At 37.1% G+C, this 19,157-nt stretch overlaps 1 protein-coding gene across 7 annotated transcripts in view; it reads left to right on the top strand.

The window, feature by feature from the left end:
- The first annotated feature begins 231 nt into the window (after nt 1-231).
- The window catches only part of LOC306868089 (A-kinase anchor protein 13-like), a 78,954-nt gene continuing 60,028 nt past the window's right edge, over nt 232-19,157 (top strand). For all 7 annotated transcript variants that reach the window (XM_079414102.1, XM_079414101.1, XM_079414103.1 and 4 more), the window contains exons 1-5: nt 232-281; nt 1,604-1,647; nt 8,272-8,425; nt 11,701-12,009; nt 18,873-19,056. In XM_079414102.1, the coding sequence (XP_079270228.1) occupies nt 263-281; nt 1,604-1,647; nt 8,272-8,425; nt 11,701-12,009; nt 18,873-19,056 (710 nt within the window). In that variant the 5' untranslated portion in view covers nt 232-262. The remainder of the gene's footprint in view (nt 282-1,603; nt 1,648-8,271; nt 8,426-11,700; nt 12,010-18,872; nt 19,057-19,157) is intronic.

The following is a 19,157-nucleotide window of genomic DNA, read 5'->3' as shown; positions in this document are numbered from 1 at the left end:
TGCGAAGTAAGATATGCTTATACAACTTGTCTGCCAAGTTGAATATTGCAGTCCATTCTGAGATTGCCTCATCAATTAAAGATGCATAAAAATGCTGTTATGTGGTAATCTTTAAAGCTTCCTCAAAAACAGTACTCTTATTCTGTTAGTGGGTTTCAGTAAGATTTCTGCTTTTTAAAGAGAACTGAAATTCTGTGCTCTGTTCCAAAAAACCTAGTGAGCTTACAGATACCGTATAGTAAGGCATAGCCACATTCCCGACATGAAGGCTGTTCAACAAGGTAGGCAACTTTAATTGTGCTAGGATATGTCATTTTATTTATGTTTTAGACAGCACTGCATATATCCTTCACAAAAAATTGTGATCTCAGAATGCATTGTGATGAGCCCAGCTCGTGTAAAATTGACAACTTTACTTTGTATGACAGGAATTGTCATGCTAACACTACCGCATTGTTACTTTAGCAAAATATTACTCCATTGAAATCTATTGCAGCTCAACTTTAGAAGGTTAGATGGAACAGAACTTTAGTCAAGCATGTAAGGCAGTGTGTGCTTGTAAATGTGTGTGTGTGTATGTGTTGTTCATGTGTGTCCTGGTTAGGAGTGGGGCCTCAGATAACCACAAGGACCTCTTAAAGGCTAATACCTCACCCGGGGCAGATAGCGGAACAATAGCTGGGGTTGGTTTATCATCCTTATTGAACAGAAGGCGGAGGCGGTGTTAACACTCCAATGTCATTTGTTTCCCAGCCCTCTGTATTAGGGGCTGCTCCTAGCCATCACATTAACTGTGTTGCCTAATATGTTTTTTTTCTTGAATCAGCTGAGATTTGGGTGTGGTCTGAATCTCTGTGATAGTAGTTGGCTTTGCAGTGTGTTGTGGGTTAAGAGCTGTGGTTTTGCCTCTCATGCCTGGGTGAAGCGTTACACCCTCTTGCAGCTTGCAGGTGGGCAATGTGCTTTGCGGCCAGCCACAAGATTCCACCGAGTGGCATATTCTCTGGCATCAGAGCCTCTGTTTCTACTGGAGTATGTTTGTGTGGAGGAAAAATGGATGGAGTGAGAAAGAAACTCCTTTCTGAATTTCCTTATTGAAAAAGATAACATTCTGTTATCATGTTCAACCCATTCTAACCAATACTTTTAATCATTGGTCAAGTCTGGTAATTGCAGTAAATTCTCATCTGTTATTCAGCTAAATAACAAAACCTTTGCGACATATAAATCCTCACAATTCCGCAACATTGTGCAGTATACTGCAAAAATCGGATTGTTTTAATTTGCAGGGCATTAAAGACACATGTACGTGAACGCCTTAGGCTATCGCTATTATTGAGTCCTGAAAACAGATGCATATAATGGATTTCCTGTTATTTATTAGCTGCGGTTAAATATTTACTGAAGCTTTTTAATGGATGGATCCGGAAGGGGGTGACCATTATGAATATGGGCAAGCTAATGTGCTCCTAATAGTTATTAGGGTCACAGTTTTATCTTTTAAAAGCCCCAGCTGATCTGCGTCGTGCAGCCTGTTGCTCAGAAGCTAGTTTGTACTTGTTTATCATGTTTATAACTCTTTCTCTTTCTTTCTTTTCCACAGTGGCCAGTGCCATGAAACTGAATCCACAGCAAGCTCCATTATATGTAAGTATTGCGTAATTTTTTTTATGTTTGTTTGTTCCATTCAGTTAGCATGTAAAACATCTTTGAGAGGTTGCGTCTTTAAATTACTCCAAAAAAAGATGAACAGTATGTGAAGTAGTCAACCTTGGTTTTTGGGCAACTAGTTGACCATCCTGACCTATTGTTGATGGAAACTTCTAATGAAATGTTGTTGCGCCAAGGCCTGCTCAAATTCTTCATGTTAGGCTGAATCAGCGTGTTCTAGTCTTCGGTCAGGGGGAAGGGTGCTGGGTAATTATGTTTTTCTTTTGTTTGGTGCTGACCTTTTTAATTAGACTTGCTTAAGGCATAAGAAGCCCACATGTCAGCAGGATGTCTAACCGAAGACACCACAGTACATTTAAATCAACGGTGAGGACTGGAACAGTTCACATAAACAAACCGCACTACTTGAACAAATCAGGCCATGTAGATTACTCAGTTTTTTTGTGCGTCCATGGTAATGTCAACATCCTGCCATGGATGTGACTTTATTGACTGGTGATCTTCAGAGATGCAATTAAACAGACACACAGGGTATAAAATTTAGTTTCTGTCATACCTTCTAATTCATCTAATGTAATAAATATTTGTTAATTGCCTTTTTCTTTTTTGAACTGACAAGTTCCAGTCAAGTGATGATTTTTATTAACAAGCCTTTATTTTTCACATCTGGCGATTGATGAGTGTAAATTTTTAACCCTGCCTGCAGACCCTGGTAACACTTTAGCATAAGGACCAGTTCTCACTATTAACTAGTTGCTTATTAGCATGCATATTATTTACATATTGACTGTTTTTAGTGCTTATTAAGCACATATTCTGAATGACCATATTCTCTAATCTCTAATCCTACCCAATAGCTACATTTGAAAGAATTGGACCTGAAAATAAAGTGTTACCCTTTCAGCCCTTTCTGAAAAAGCGCAATCTTGATAACACCATGTTGAGCAATTATAGACCCATATCAAATCTTCCTTTCATAGTTAAGATTATTGAAAAGGTAGTTTTTAATCAGCTGAACAACTACTTAAACTCAAATGGATACCTGGACAATTTTCAATCTGGTTTCCGAGCACATCACAGCACAGAGACAGCACTCATTAAGATAATAAATGATATTCGCCTCAATTCTGATTCTGGCAAAATATCAGTGCTGGTACTACTAGATCTTAGTGCTGCGTTTGACACTGTCGATCATAACATACTTCTAGAGAGACTGGAAAACTGGGTCGGGCTTTCTGGGATGGCACTCAAATGGTTCAGATCATACTTAGAAGGGAGAGGTTATTATGTGAGTATAGGAGAGCATAAGTCTAAGTGGACGGCCATGACATGTGGAGTCCCACAAGGCTCAATTCTTGCACCGCTCTTGTTTAACCTGTATATGCTCCCACTAAGTCAGATAATGAGGAAGAACCAAATTGCCTATCACAGCTATGCTGATGATACCCAGATTTACCTAGCCTTATCTCCAAATGACTACAGCCCCATTGACTCCCTCTGCCAATGCATTGATGAAATTAACAGTTGGATGTGCCAGAACTTCCTTCAGTTAAACAAGGAGAAAACTGAAGTCATTGCATTTGGAAACAAAGATGAAGTTCTCAAGATGAATGCATACCTTGACTCTAGGGGTCAAACAACTAAAAATCAAGTCAGAAATCTTGGGGTGATTCTGGAGACAGACCTTAGTTTCAGTAGTCATGTCAAAGCAGTAACTAAATCAGCATACTATCATCTCAAAAACATTGCAAGAATTAGATGTTTTGTTTCCAGTCAAGACTTGGAGAAACTTGTTCATGCCTTTATCACCAGCAGGGTGGATTACTGTAATGGTCTCCTCACCGGCCTTCCCAAGAAGACCATTAGACAGCTGCAACTCATCCAGAATGCTGCTGCCAGGATTCTGACTAGAACCAGAAAATCTGAGCATATCACACCAGTCCTCAGGTCTTTACACTGGCTTCCAGTTACATTTAGGATTGATTTTAAAGTACTTTTACTTGTTTATAAGTCACTCAGTGGCCCAGGACCTAAATATATTGCTGATATGCTCACTGAATATAAACCAAACAGACCACTCAGATCATTAGGATCGAGTCAGTTAGAAATACCAAGGGTTCACACAAAACAAGGGGAGTCAGCTTTTAGCTATTATGCGGCCCGCAGTTGGAACCAGCTTCCAGAAGAGATCAGATGTGCTAAAACATTAGCCACATTTAAATCAAGACTCAAAACTCATCTGTTTAACTGTGCATTTGAATGAGCACTGTGCTATATGTCCGAACTGACTGCAATGAATTTTAAGTATAATCATTTTCTTTAAATTTATTTTAAATCAATTTCTATATCATTTTAAAATTCCTTGTTTTTATTATCTTTATTCCCATGTTTTTATTGATTTTTAATGTCTATTTCGCTTTCTTTTATGTAAAGCACTTTGAATTACCACTGTGTATGAAGTGTGCTATATAAATAAACTTGCCTTGCCTTGCCTAGCCTACCCAGACCCCATAAAGCCATCTTAATTTTTTTTACCTGAAAAAATTATATAATTTGAGGTATAATGGCATAGCTATACATCCTTTGTCATGAACTGTGAAGCATGTGACAGTTGCTGCTATGATTCGCCGTAAATGAAGCACACAGCTGTGGCTCAGTGCATTTGCTGTGTTCGTGTGTATTAGCATGTTTGTGGTTAAGGCTGCACGTGTGGTTTAGCAGTTACAGGTGGCTGGCTTGATGATGCATTGCACTGTTTATTCTCAGGTTGTCTTGATGAACTCACAGAAGTCACAAATGTCCTCAGTTTCTTTTCATATTTTAATGTACATTTTATGCTTGAAAATTGTCAAATGGAAACAAAGTGTATATTGTAAAGTGGATATCATACTTCTAACAAGACTGAATTTCCCCCCTCATGAACGCTAGAAATTGTAATCGTGGCATCTGCTGTAGTTCTTTTGGTGCTAACTAGCATGTACAGTGGTTTGCTCTGGTTGAAGCGCTGCTTCTTAACTAACATCATTTTGTAGCAATTTCTGGAAAGTTTTGGCTACATGATTTATCTGCATAACAAACAAAATGGAGATTCATTTTAAAGTTTTTAGCTACATTACAACTACAAAATCAAACAAAAGCTGAATAAGTTTTTGTATTTTTTTTTTTTTTTTTGGTAATTTTCTAAATTTTAGCTACATGTCAGCTGCAAAAACAAACCTAAGGAAGATTCATTTCAAGTTAAATTTTATTGGTAAGTTTTAACTACATGATGGCTACAAAAACAAACAAAAGCTAGCCTCATTTTATAGCAGTTTTTCAGAAACGTTCTGTTTTTAATAATGGTGGCTTGAAGAAGGTCAGAACTTTTGGATTATGAGTTAGCAGGTGTAGAGACTACTGGTGTTAGAGGTACTTTCATGGTTGTAGAGGCTAATATGAAGGAGCGCCCTCTGTTCAACACATGACGCGGGCTAATTTGCTTTCCTTAATTATAAACAGAGGATTGGTGGTTTTGGGTTTCTGAAGCAAAGATGTGTCATGAAACGTAAGCTGCACTTTGAAGTTTGCTTTTGCACTGAGTCTTGGTCTAAACATGTTCTGCTAAATTTGAGCTAAATGCAAGTAGCTAAAAGATGCACGGTGGTCTCTCACTCCCACAGTTCTCTGAGATGAGGCAGCTTACCGAGTGTTGTTTTAAGCACAGGGCGAAAAGTCCAGGCACTCCTCCTTTGGCACATTGACTTGCGAGATCCTGAAATAGACCAACGAACAACCAAAGTATCAACAGTACTTCGAGAACCCCCATGAGCCTGCTTCAGGTGCCAAAAATGCTTCCTGAAAAGATGGATCCTATATTCAGCTAAGCCAAAAGATTCTGAGGGAGATAAATTGGATTCTGGGTATTTTAGATCTTTTGCTTAGAAAATCTACAAAGGATTAACACACATCGGCCTTAAAATATCTCCAGGGCTGTATGCGACATTAATGATTTGATGGATTGAAAAATCAACCTTGAATCCTGAAAACCAAAATCATGTTTGTTTTTAAGACAAAGTGACCCAATAAACTACAAAGACCGGTATCATTGAATCCGAATCTCCATGTCTTATGGACACAGTTGACACAGTCACCAGGGTGGTCTTTGTTTCATTTGTTTATGCTCTCGCCTTTGGCACTTTTCCTGGTCCAGCACCTGCTATCCATATTGGGCCGTTGTAGTCTAAAAGTGGCCCATGACTGACTTGTGCATGTTAGCAGTAAAAATAAAAGATATTTACAACCAAAGAATGTTTCTGGCTTCTAATATGAAGATAGCTTCCATCAGTAACATATTTCTATAGGCCTATGTATGCATCATCAACAAAGTGTGGGCTTGGTTAGCCTCGGGACGTAGCAGTCAGATTCCTAAACTTTATACATGTCGCTTAGATCAAAGGGTCACCATAACTGCTTCTCGTGCAAGTTGGTCATATGACCGGTCCATAAAAAGCCCTTCCCATACTCAGGGATTCAACCAGCAAGGAAACAAACTTATCAGGAATAGGACATTGGGTGTGTTAACAAGTGTAGAATGTTGGTAATGTAAGTTTAGAGCCTAAGGTTATTTTTGTTGGCAAGAATGCTTGTCATAATTTCTCTTTCATTTCTGAAAGGATAGTTCACCCAAAAATTAAAAATCCGTAAACCCATAAGACCTTTCTTCAGCTTCAGAACACAAATTAAGATATTTTTGATCAAATCCAAGAGCTTTCTGACTAGGGCTGCACGATTAATCGCATGCTATTATCATGCGCATCTCGTCAGTAAAGCCTGTTCTTTGATTAGCGGTAAATCTCCATCACCTGCTTTCAGCGTAGCGGCATTTAATACACAGAGCCGTAATTCGCTGATAAATCGCATTCGATTATGAACGCGATTTTGCGTGGCTTGTCAAAATCGTATTATTATTATTATTATTATTATTATTAACTATTTATATTATAATTAACAGTTAACTTATTATTATTATTATTATTACTTTTGTTACATGAAATCCAATTGAAATAATTAATAGTATTATTTTAGTATTTTAATAAAGCATTCAAACTTTCATTTAAAGAATAAATTAATGTTACATAATAAAATTGGTCCACTGCTGAATGCCGCCAGCACATCAGAATTTAATATTACTGTGTACCTTAAATATAGAAATATCAGCTGAGATTTTTCAGACTTTTCTCCAGACTTAAGAGTGCACAGGAGTTAATCTCACTATGAGGATTCAGCCATGTCTCCGCGGCTGTGATCATCATCAGCCAAAAAAAGCAGCTGACTGGCATTTGGCAAGGGCATCATGTGGCTTTTGCAGCTTGGCCAATGAAAACATCTCTCACTAGGATGTCCCACTGCTTGCGTCACGCTCTGAAGGCCCTGTGTGTCAGACAAAACTTTGTGGCCTAGCATAGTAGCTAGGTAAATGCAGTGTGGGAATGCTTACTTTGGTTTTAAATGGTATAAACAGTCCTTCTGCTTAGACTGCTCTGTCAAACTTATGTCAAGCCACTCTTTCTCATGTTTATTTTTTTTATCTTATGGTACTTCCTTCTGTCTTACTCTCACTCTCATAGTCTCATTCTCAAGCATACTATAAATTTGTTGCTGGTGTCAAGTGTCGGGTGACACAATATTATAAATTGCATTTACATACAAAACTAGGAGTTATATTCCAGGCCAAATGAACATTTTTGTTTTATTTTGTTTTTGTCTGGTTTGCTTGATTGTTGCTACTTGGTTTGAGACTACACACATCTATATCTATATCTATATCTATCCTTTTTGAATGTAACATCAAACAGTATAATTTATAAATACACATTTTTGCCAAAACTATAATTTAATTGTAGAAGAAATTTTTTTTTTTTTTACATTTATTTTTGTGTTTGTTATTTGTTTTTGTTTTCTGTTTTTTGGTTTGTATTTATTTTTGTTGTTTTGTTTCGTTTTTTTTTGTTTTGCTTTGCTTTTCTTTGTCGGTTCACCTTCCAGCCAGAAACAGGAGTTAATAACATAACCACAATTCTTTCAAAATATATATTATAATAGTTGTCAATACCATAAATTAGAAGTGACATTTAAAGTATGTGAAGAGTAAAAAGCTGTCACACACACACATACAACACCCACCCTCGATACAAATGTTGAACTTTTATGACCGTGAAGCTATAATTATGAAGGTGGGGAAAAGCTGATGACTGTTTTTTTCAGAATTTGTTTATGTATATAGGCTGCAGTTCTGTCGCTGCTTTCTTTGTAATGAAATGCATCTCTCTTAATGGACAGGTGTTGATGCCTCCCTGTTGTTTGAGGATCCAGTAATGATGATTTATAGGAGTTATTGCTTTCGTTGTGTAATTTTCTGCACCCACAGGCGATTAAACACTTTATCAAGACTGCTTTTAGTCTTTGGAGAGAACACTAAAGACTTAGTCCTTGATTGTCGCACTTCCACCATAATTTAAAATCCCATTGGATTATTTTTCTGCCTAATAGTGACAGATATTAAATATTTAAGCAGTAATTCTTTAAATGCTTTATATGATCTATTTTCTTTCTCTTGTTCAGGGTGAGTGTCTGTTGACTGTCCAGCTCTGTGAGGAAGAGTGTGTCGAGGATGAGGAGGATGTAGAGTTTTACCTGCTATTCGCCGGCTCCACCCAGAGGCATGTTTCCAGCACTTTGAAAGTCAGCCATGTCACGCTGCAAGCCGTGTGCCCAGGTCAGTATTTAAAACCCCAACGGTCACACAACACATTCCACGTACAGTATTTTATCAGTGCTTGATAATTGTTAGCTTCTTCCTGGAACCAGATGCTCATTACCTGCGGAGATCGACTCATTTACATTCCAGTCATGCCGGACCTGGTCCAGGCATTTCTTGGCACGTTGTGGCTTTGCCCAATTATTCACCTGCAAAATTGTTTGGGTTACCACTGGGCAACCTCTGTATTACTGTGCTGAGCACATGCTTGAGCTGATTCAGATGTTCCAGTGCAGCTTCTGAAGATTAGTGGACAAGGAGTAGCTATTAATGAACAGACACATTCTTGCTTAATGTAGTAATATGTTGAAAGAGGTGGAAGAAAATATAACCAGTCTACAAACATATACAGATTTTTTTTATTGGTGCAAAAATAGACTTTTTTGGGGATAGTGAGGGAGGGTGTGTTTTTCTGTTTCTGTTTGTCCTTCGTAATATTTATTTAGTTAGTTACTTAGTTAATTAGTAATTTAGTCATTTGTTCCTTTTATATTTATTTATTTATTTATTAAAATACATGACTTGCTAAACAGAACTGTAATAATTGACTTAAGTGTAGAACTTGGTAATATTTATAGTTTTGACCACATATGTGACCCTGGACCACAAAAGCAGTCTTAAGTCGCTGGGGTATATTTGTAGCAATAGCCAACAATAATTGTATGGGTCAAAATTATTGATTTTTCTTTTATGGCAAAAATCATTAGGATATTAAGTCAATATCATGTTCCATGAAGATATTTTGTAAATTTCCTACCATAAATATATAAAAACTTAATTTTTGATTAGTAATATGCATTGCTAAGGATTTCATTTGGACAACTTTAAAGGTGATTTTCTCAATATTTAGATTTTTTTTTTTTTTTTTTTTTTTGTGCCCTCAAACAAATATTGTCCTATCCTAACAAATCATACATCAAAGAAAAGCTTATTTAGTCCGCTCATTTATCGATATAAATAAATCAAATTTCCAAAAATGGACCCTTGTGACTGGCTGTGGTCCAGGGTCACATATTGTCCAAGTGCTAGTGGAGGAAGGTTTGTAAAGGTTATTTAGTTTCTTTGATATTCTATTTGATTTATTTTTTGTCACATTTAGTAGGGGAGGGTTTATTTTCCTGTCATTTTATTTTATTTTATTTTTCTGATGGATAGAAGGGGAGGGTTTGTCTTTGTTTTTGTTTGCTTCATTTAATTGTTTGTTTGATTGTTTTATTTATTTTTCATGGTTTTGTTTGTTTGTATATTTTATTTAAGTTTCAAAAAAGACAGGAATGACCTAAGCAATTTTAAATTTAATAATTTTCATTTCACTGAGGGCTAGTGGGGAGGGTTTATTTTTCTGGTTTTGTTTGTCTTTTTGTTTGATTGCTTAATTTATTTCTCATGTTTTTGTTTGTTTGTATATTTTATTTAATTTTCAAAAAAAGATAGGAGGGGCATTTACTTGGCAACAACCTAGAACATCCTACCAGCCACTTAGTGATGCCCTAGCAACCAACTAGAACACCCTGAGCAACCGTCCATTAACAGGCACAATCCGTTACTGTAATAAACTGAAGATTTATCTTGTACCCCCTAATATTATTGAGACATTTTTGCTTTTTAGGGAACTGGTAGCATTGCGATCTTATCTTGTTTTACAAAGAAATAAAAACGAAATCACAATTTAGCCAGTATTCAGAGTCAAAAAAGGAATACATTTCAGCCGTAGCCCCTGAGCACTTCCACAGAGGATCATAGTAGATACAGTGTTATGGAATCCAGCGCAGACGTTTGGCACCGGTTTTGTAATCACTACTCTGGCTGAGCACTTGAAAGCTTTTCAGCAATGCATTAAGAGCGCATGAAGAATGGCCCTACTATCGTCCGTCTCAGGTGTGCCGCTGTCGGCCCGCCAGGGTACACTTTCAACCCCCTGCTGGAAGGTCCATACTTTTGGTTGATTCCAAATCATTGGCTGCTAAGAGGCCTGTATTGACAAAAATGGCTCAAATGCTTTGAACACCAGACGGATGTCCCACTGAGATGTTTTGGTCAAACAAATGTGCTGCTGGTGAGTTTGGACGTGTGGATCTACACATTGGGGGGTTTTCTGCATTGACAGAAAAGGCGCTCACTAACCAACTCTGTCCTCACGACGCTTGTTGTTGCAATGACATCTCATAACTGTAGTGAAACAACACAGGCCTCCTGGCAGCCCTCGTGAAGAAGTTCTAATTGTTTATGAATGGTACTTTTACAGTATGTCACCTCTGTCTCCGGCTGAAAATGAGTAGTGTTAATGCAGGAACATTTCTCAGTAATTATATCCATCTCCGCTCAACCATAGGCACTTAGTCTCCTTTTTGTCTGTTGATGTGTAGCTGCCAAAATATTAAGCAATACCTTTTTTTTTTAAATCAGTTTGAAGATGATTGAAAGGAGACCTCCCTGTTTGATACGAGATAAATAGCTAGTTAGTTTAGTCATAATTGATTTATAGTTGACAAAGTTGTGGAAATGGTAGTGGGTGGTATAAATATTTTTCAGTCTGCAAGCTGCACCAAAAATATTTTGACTGGAATTTGATACATTTTAAAAGAGCTTCATACTTAGAATTGTGATCTAGCAGTGTACATTGAGCTGTGGTTCTCATGCTAGCAAAATAAGTTGAAATTCGACTCGAATTGTTCCCTGATTCTCCAATCAAACATGCATACATGCATAAAATTAATACTAAAATGTTGTTGCCATCTGTTTACTGCCAAGGAATATACAGAGCTTTTTATTTATTTACATTTTATCTGATTATTTATAGTTACTTTTCTATTTATTTATTTTTATTTCTATTTACTAGTATATCTTGTATTTGAATTATTTATTCATGTATTGTCGTTTTTATCTGATTATTTACAATACTAATAAATAACAAACAGACAAACAAACAAATAAATAAATGTGTGTTGCTATCTATTTAGTGCCAAGGAATATACCAAGCTTTATTACATTTATATACATTTATCTGATTATTTACAATAATAATTTTTCAAATTTATTTTATGTTTTTATTTAATTTATCATTTATATTTTCTTTTTTTTTCATTTATGCATGTATGCATGTATGTATTTATTTATAAAAAAAAATTTATTTGATTTATCAGTTTGTTATCTTGTGGACATCAGCAAAATCACAAATGAATGACAAAATATAATATCTTTCTGTCCAATGTTTGATTTTTGTCTCGTAACAGCTCATGATCGCAGTGAAACTGTGCAGGTCACGCTGTGCCAGGCCCGGCCTGGGGGCTCAGTGGACCCTGTGGCTGAGGAGCGCTTCCAGTTCGTGCAGGACCTTGCCCTGGACATGGCCCAGTTCCTGGTGAATGCAGCGGGGAAGACCGAGGGAGCATTACTTCTGGACGAGTGTCAGATCCCCCTGAAGGAGTGTGAGAGGTTGGATGATACTCTGGCTCTTGCTCTAAGACATCTGCCTCTACCGGCAGGCTGGAGCGTCCTGGGCACAGACTTGGGCACAGGCACTTGCACAGGCTTGGGAATTGGTGAGTAAGCGCTGTTTTTGAGGTTTTCAAAGTTGACTGTTAGACTAAAACATGGGTGTCCTAAACTGCTTCTGGATGCCTAATGTCCGGCAGAGTTTAGCTGCAGCACACTTGCCTTGGTTCAGGAGTGTTTAATTAGGGTTGGAGCTAAACTGTTTAGGACAGTGGCCCTCCAGGAGCAGGTTTGGATACCTCTGGACTAAACAAGAAATATTGCTCATTTACAGGGTTTTATTAGTAGCTACTAAAACCTAGGGGACTGTAGACTGCATCCTGTTATGAAAAAATAATTTGGGATTGTTTCGGAACAAATATAAAGCTTTAGCATGAAAGACTCACAATGTATCCTAATAGAATCAGACATTAGCATGTTGCTAAGCTAAAAACATACTTAAAGTTCATTTCTATCAGTACTTTTGAGCACTGAATGCAAAACAAGTTCATTTATAATTAACAATTTTCTCAACTCTTTCACCATCCTGGTTTAATTTTCTCACCAAGCTTGTTTCATTGCATTCTGGGACTTTTCTCTACAAAGGCTTTTTGCCATAACATTTGGCAAAAGAATGTATTTTAGGAGCCAGCACAATTATGCTGGTGTCGCTTTGAAAGTGTCTTGTAAATGATTACTTATTATGCCTTGAGCTGCTTTTGCAACAAGTGAGAGCTTGGAAAATAAACTTTATTTTTTGTTTCAACAAGTAGGCAGCTAGTTGAAAGAATACATTTTTCCTTTACATAATTTGCATGTTTTGTAAGGGTGGGTTGTACCGAGGATTTTAGAACATCTTGTTAACACCTGTACAGTGAAGTTACAATGCTTAGACCATGAGCACTGTGCCATCAGAAAAGGCCTTCAGTACAGCCATGAACCTGTTTTATTCTTTGTATTTTTGTTTAAGTTGTGGGTTGGTTCAGACTTTTAGTCCATTCTAGCCTTATTTTCCTCCTACTTGTACTCATATCAAGCCAGGAGCGCTATGTCAGATAATCTAAAAGCAAACATTCCCACCCTAATAAAAGGGCTTTTTTTGGCACGGAGCATTTACACAGACTATTAAGTCAGGCTGTGGACTCATTTCGGGGCTGACAGAAGATGCATGTGATAAATGGCAGGAACTTTGGTTGTCAGTGACATAGATTTGTGTTTCATGTGAATTTGTCAGAAAGGTTCTTGTTAAGAGTTTCCTGTGTTCTTCCTGCACACTGATATCCATAGAATTGTGACCTGGTATTTGGCCGAGGATCTGCTAACCTCTCGAAGAATTGGCCCATGTTTCTACTGACTTAAGAGCAGACTTTTACTAACTTGCCTACAAACAAATAATGCACATCACAATATCTGATTCTGGCTTATCTATTCAAAAGTTGTGAGTCAGTAAGATAAAAAAAAAAGATGTGTGTATATACTGAACAAAATAATAACACAACGCTTTTGTTTTTGCCCCCATTTTTCATGAGCTGAACTCAAAGGTCTAAGACTTTTTCTATGTACACAAAAGGCCTATTTCTCTCAAATATTGTTCACAAATCTGTCTAAATCAGTGTTAGTGAGCACTTCTCCTTTGCCGAGATAATCCATCCACCTCACAGGTGTGACATATCAAGATGCTGATTAGACAGCATGATTATTGCACAGGTGTGCCTTAGGCTGGCCACAATAAAAGGCCACTCTAAAATGTGCAGTTTTACTGTATTGGGGGGGGTCTGAAAACCAGTCAGTATCTGGTGTGACCACCATTTGCCATCTCCTTCGCATATAGTTGATCAGGTTGTTGATTGTGGCCTGTGGAATGTTGGTCCACTCCTCTTCAATGGCTGTGCGAAGTAGCTGGATATTAGCAGGAACTGGAACACGCTGTCGTATACACAGATCCAGAGCATCCCAAACATGCTTAGTGGGTGACATGTTGTCTCAATGGGTATACATATGTACAGTGGTGTGAAAAAGTGTTGGCCCCCTTTATGATTTTTTATTTTTTTTGCATGTTTGTCACACTTTAATGTTTCAGATCATCAAACAAATTTAAATATTAATCAAAGATAACACAAGTCAAAATCTCTAGGATTCAGGTCAGGACTTTGACTAGGCCACGCCAAAGTCTTAATTTTGTTTTTCTTCAGCCATTCAGAGGTAGATTTGCTGGTGTGTTTTGGATTATTGTCCTGCTGCAGAACTCAAGTTCGCTTCAGCTTGAGGTCACGAACTTTCCAGCGATATCGTCGACCTGATTGCAAAGACACTATTTAAACAGAACTGAGCTGGATGATGACATCACTGAATTCAATAATGAAATGCCTTTAACTGAAAATCTTTTTAATCTTTTCATTTTACATTATTGACACACTATTTTCCTTTTTTGATATTGTGCAGTTGCTTTGACACAATTTACATTGTTAAAAGTGCTATATAAATAAAGGTGACTTGACTTGACGAACAGATGGCCGGACATTGTCCTTCAGGATTTTTTGGTAGACGGCTGAATTCATGGTTTCATTTATCACAGCAAGTCTTCCAGGTCCTGAAGCAGCAAAACAGCCCCAGACCATCACACTACCACCACCATATTTTACTGTTGGTATGATGTTCTTTTTCTGAAATGCTGTTACTTTTACACCAGATGTAATTGGACACACACCTTCCAAAAAGTTCAACTTTTGTCTCGTCACAAAAGTTGAACACTTTTTCACACAGGGCCAAGTGGGTTTGGATTTTGTTTTCCCTTCATAAAAAAACCCTTCATTTTTAAAAAATGCATGTTGTGTTTATTGTGTTATCTTTGATTAATATTTAAATTAGTTTGATGATCGGAAACATTAAAGTGTGACAAACATGCAAAAAAAAAAAAAAATCAGGAAGGGGGCCAACACTTTTTCACACCACTGTATATGTGTGTCTAATATGTGTGTATGTGTGTGTGTGTGTGTATATATATGTGTATATATATATATGTGTATGTATGTACAGTCATGGCCAAAAATATCGGCACCCTTGATAAATATCGAGACTCAACTATTTTCTGCAATTCTCCAGGTGTGGTCCTTGGAGAGTCAAACTCTCCTCCTCACCGTGTATTAGGAGCATAGAGAAACACGTCGTCTTCCAGGCAGTTTCGTAACATTTTATGTTGATTGGAAATTCTTAATTATTGCCCTGATGGTGGAAATGGGAATTTTCACGGCTCTAGCTATTTTCTTAAGGCCACTTCACTAATTTGTGAAGCTCAATTATCTTTTGCTGCACATCAGAAATATATTCATTGTGATGGATGATTAAGGGAATTTGGCCTTTGTTTTCGCTCCTAATTATATTTCTGTGAAACAGGAAGCCATGGCTTGATAATTTCATGTTCATAATCACCATGGAGTGCTCAAAATTGTGAATATGAATGGGAATATACTTCAGAGATATTTTAATCATAAGAATTTCTAGGGGTGCCAATAATTGTGTCCAACGTGTATTCGAGAAAAAGATTTATTTCATAATGATATTTCCCCCCCCATTTTAAATTCTTATTATCCAATGAAAGGTTAGATTTTTGTGAATTATTTCAATAAAAGATCAAAAAGATTAACAATGCAGATTAATTTTCACAGCCGCCTTTGATCATATTTACCAAGGGTGCCAATATTTTTGGCCATGACTGTATAATACAAATTAGTTTTAAAAAGTTATTTTAAGTTGTAATTACATTTGACAAAATTATTGTCAAATAAATAAATGCAGTGTGAGTGAGTGTAAGAGACTTGTGTAAAAACATTTTAAAAATATTAGACTCTTATAAGGGCCTAATATATATTTATTTATTGTTAGAAATCTATTTTATTTTAAAAAACTAAACAAATATTTCTTTAAATTTAATATATTTATTATTTATATTTATGTTCATATGAATGTACTATGCACTGTGTGACCATCTACATTTTCATTTTGCACACAACAAACATGCCAGCAGAAGTACAGTTGTATTGTGTCTGTTTGTTTTATTGTGTCACAGACTGTCAACCATGCAGGAACTGAAAGGGGAACTGAAAATAAACTTTCGGTAGATGATTATAATACACAACATGAACAAAGTCAAACAAAAGATCGAAAAGATATCACATGAATACTAAAATACTGATTGCAGTCGTAAACGACCAAACGCCTTAGGAAGCCCCTGTTCCCTGCCCCACCATGGTGGAAGTTTCTGTGTATCCTTCCTAGCTGTAATCCGCTGGGCTGAAATATGAGCTTGTGTATATTAAGTGTGCTTGGATGAGTGTGTGGATCCAGCCAATGTGAGGATCCAAACAATTGCACAGCGAGGAATCATTCATCAGGACAGCTGACGCGACAACAGATTCCCAGCTCTCATGTGACTCAAGCTTGTCCTCTAAATTAGGCACAATCTCTGTCCATGTAGGAGGTGTGGTGAGAGCTGGACCGTAGGCAGAGAGAGATAAGGCCAACAAAGGCTAAACAGGCTCTGTGATGTCATAATAAGCACAGGCTTATCGTTTATAAACAGCCTTGGTCTTAAATAACTCATTCAGTAAAACATCTGAGAGCTCGTTTACCTATTTATGCGAAGCTCAGCAGTCGGAGTAAAAAGAGAAAAGACAATAGCAGGTTTTATCTGGTACCTGAGCACATGTTGGTAACGTTTTGTATTTCCTGCAGATTTAGATCAAGTTGCTGTGGACCCAGATGTAGCCTTTCCTTTAGATCTCGTTTTTAATAAGTTCTCTATGGTTATTATGCCGCATAAATGTTTCTGAAAAACAAATGCCTAGAGTTGACCTGTCTGTTGAGGGAGAGGGCGAGCTGTGTAATGACTCCCCAAGCTCTGGCATTTGTTGCAGCTGGCGCTGGGCACCTGGACCGACCCTGAAACCAGAGCAACCCGCAGGCATCTTGCCCAGTGCATCAGTGGGCCTGTACTGCCAGCAGTCTTCCATAAGTGAAATTAAGCACATTATATAAAAAATAAAAACGTCTAGTAAGCTAATAACGACTGTTTCCAGTGTGGGAACTGGGCATGCCAACTGGCAATTTGCTGGTATTTGGACATGTTGCATGGCACATATTAGATGATATTCATGGAAAATGAGGCATTGGATTCTTCTTTGGGATAGTTCATCCAGAATGTTGTTCCAAACCCGTATAACACTTTTGTGTTTCACTGAAGAAAAAAAAAAGATATTTTGAGATGTTTTAACTGCTTTTCTCCATACTGTACTGTGAATTTCAGCAAGGACCAATTCAACATTAAACGTTTTTAGAAAAAGAAAGGGAAAAAATGGCACATTTAGGTTTAGAACAACACGAGGGTGAGTAAATGATGACAGAATTTTGGGTGGGTGGTATAATTATTTCTAGATTTTGAATAATGGAATGTGAATTGTATATATTTTTAAAAGTGCTTCATAATCTGAGTTGTGGCCTAGCAGTGTACATTTTGAGCCAAAGCGCAAGTAAAGAAATATAAATAAATAAAATTAAATATTAATTTATATTTTTTTTGTGCATTTAGATTTTTTTAATTGTTTGTTTATTTGTTTTAGTGATGTTTTTGTTAATTTGTTGGTGTCAGCTAAATGTATTTATTTATTAATAAAGTGTGCTTCCAGTCCATTGTGTAATACACACACAAAATAAAATTAATTCAGGTTTAGAAAGACCTGAAGGGGGAGTTTTTTGTGTTTATGTTTTTGTTCATTTTTTTTTTATTTGGTAATTTGCGGATGTTTGCAAAATAATATTTATTAATAATAATAATAATAATAATAAGCATGTTCACTGTGCAAGATGCATGTAAGAAATGAATTTTTTTAAATTTTCAAATCATGTTATTTTTTTTATTTTATTTTTTTTATTTTTTGTTTATGTTGTCATGTTTTTGTTTTATTTTGTTGGTTAGCTGTATTTTTTAGTTAGTTTACCTTTAGCTGCAGTTTGACTGAAATAAATTGGAATGCCCAATGAAACAACATGATTTTGGAGTTATCTGTCTTTGCAAATTAACTCTTCAAATAAAAATCATACAGGTTTGGAACAACAAGAGAACAAATTTGCTGAAAAAATTTGCTAAACTTCCCTTAAACATGCAGAAACCTTGTGTACGGTTATGATACCACTTTTTAAAAGAAATGCTATGGTAATGCCAGTGTTTTGAGGCTCGAGTACGACAATTCTAACATGGCCTTGGGATACAAGTTACTTGAGACCAGTATTTTCAATATAGTGTCATGTCCACTCTTGTGTCTCCAATCAGATGGTGTAGTGATCCTGATCTGCTGTTCTTTCCAGTGCCAGATCACTTCACCACAGCTGCTGTTTTTTTTTTTTCTTGCTCGGGGCTTCAAATTGGTTGTTGGATCCTCAGTGGGCCGATTAAACGAGGGCAGTCTCATTCTCAGCCTCTCATTAACCAGCAAGAACAATTCTGCCTCTGTCCCTGTTGCTTTCACAGAGAGCCTCATTCAAGTTTCCTGAACTTTCTAAAACAGCATTCTGTAATCTGTCTTTATGATAAACGCCTTCAAATACGATTACTTCTTTCACTCAGGAAACCTCTCTGCCTGATTTTTCTGTCCTCCATTGTAAATCATCTATTGAAATGATGTTTGCACAAGTTTGACAGGAGATTCTGTTGACAGAGGTCGAGGGAATTGTGGGGGTGGGTCTAGTTCGAGGGCTTTGCCAGCTCTCATTGGTTTTGAAGTTGCAGGGGGCGGAGCTTAGAGCAGTGAGTGTGGCACTTTCCTGAAGCAGCATTATCAGGAATATGCATTAGATAATAGTGTTTTCTAAAAGGACAAGGAAAGAGATTAAGCTGAGATCACAACCTTAACTATACTCTGTACTTCGTTTCCTGTAGAACCTGGACCACAAGACACACTTTTACACTTTGCTGCAAAGCGCGGACTACGCAAGGTAGCACTGTTTCTCCTCCAGCAACCCGGAGGAAAAGAGGCCCTCCGACTTCTCAACAAACAGGGTCGTACACCGGCCAGGGTCGCCCAGAAGAGAGGTCACACGCAGCTCCAGAAACTGCTGACGGAGTAAGTATGCCAGAAAATGATATCTTTAACCAGGATTTTTGGCTTGTTTTTAGTAACCTTTTTGACTCCAAGGTCCCCTATTGTCGAAAACTATCTAAAGG

The sequence above is a fragment of the Barbus barbus genome (genome assembly GCF_936440315.1).
Source record: "Barbus barbus genome assembly, chromosome: 50".
Lineage (NCBI taxonomy): Eukaryota > Metazoa > Chordata > Actinopteri > Cypriniformes > Cyprinidae > Barbus > Barbus barbus.
The sequence above is the reverse complement of the archived record's forward strand: the minus strand, read 5'-3'. Positions and strand labels throughout refer to the sequence as shown.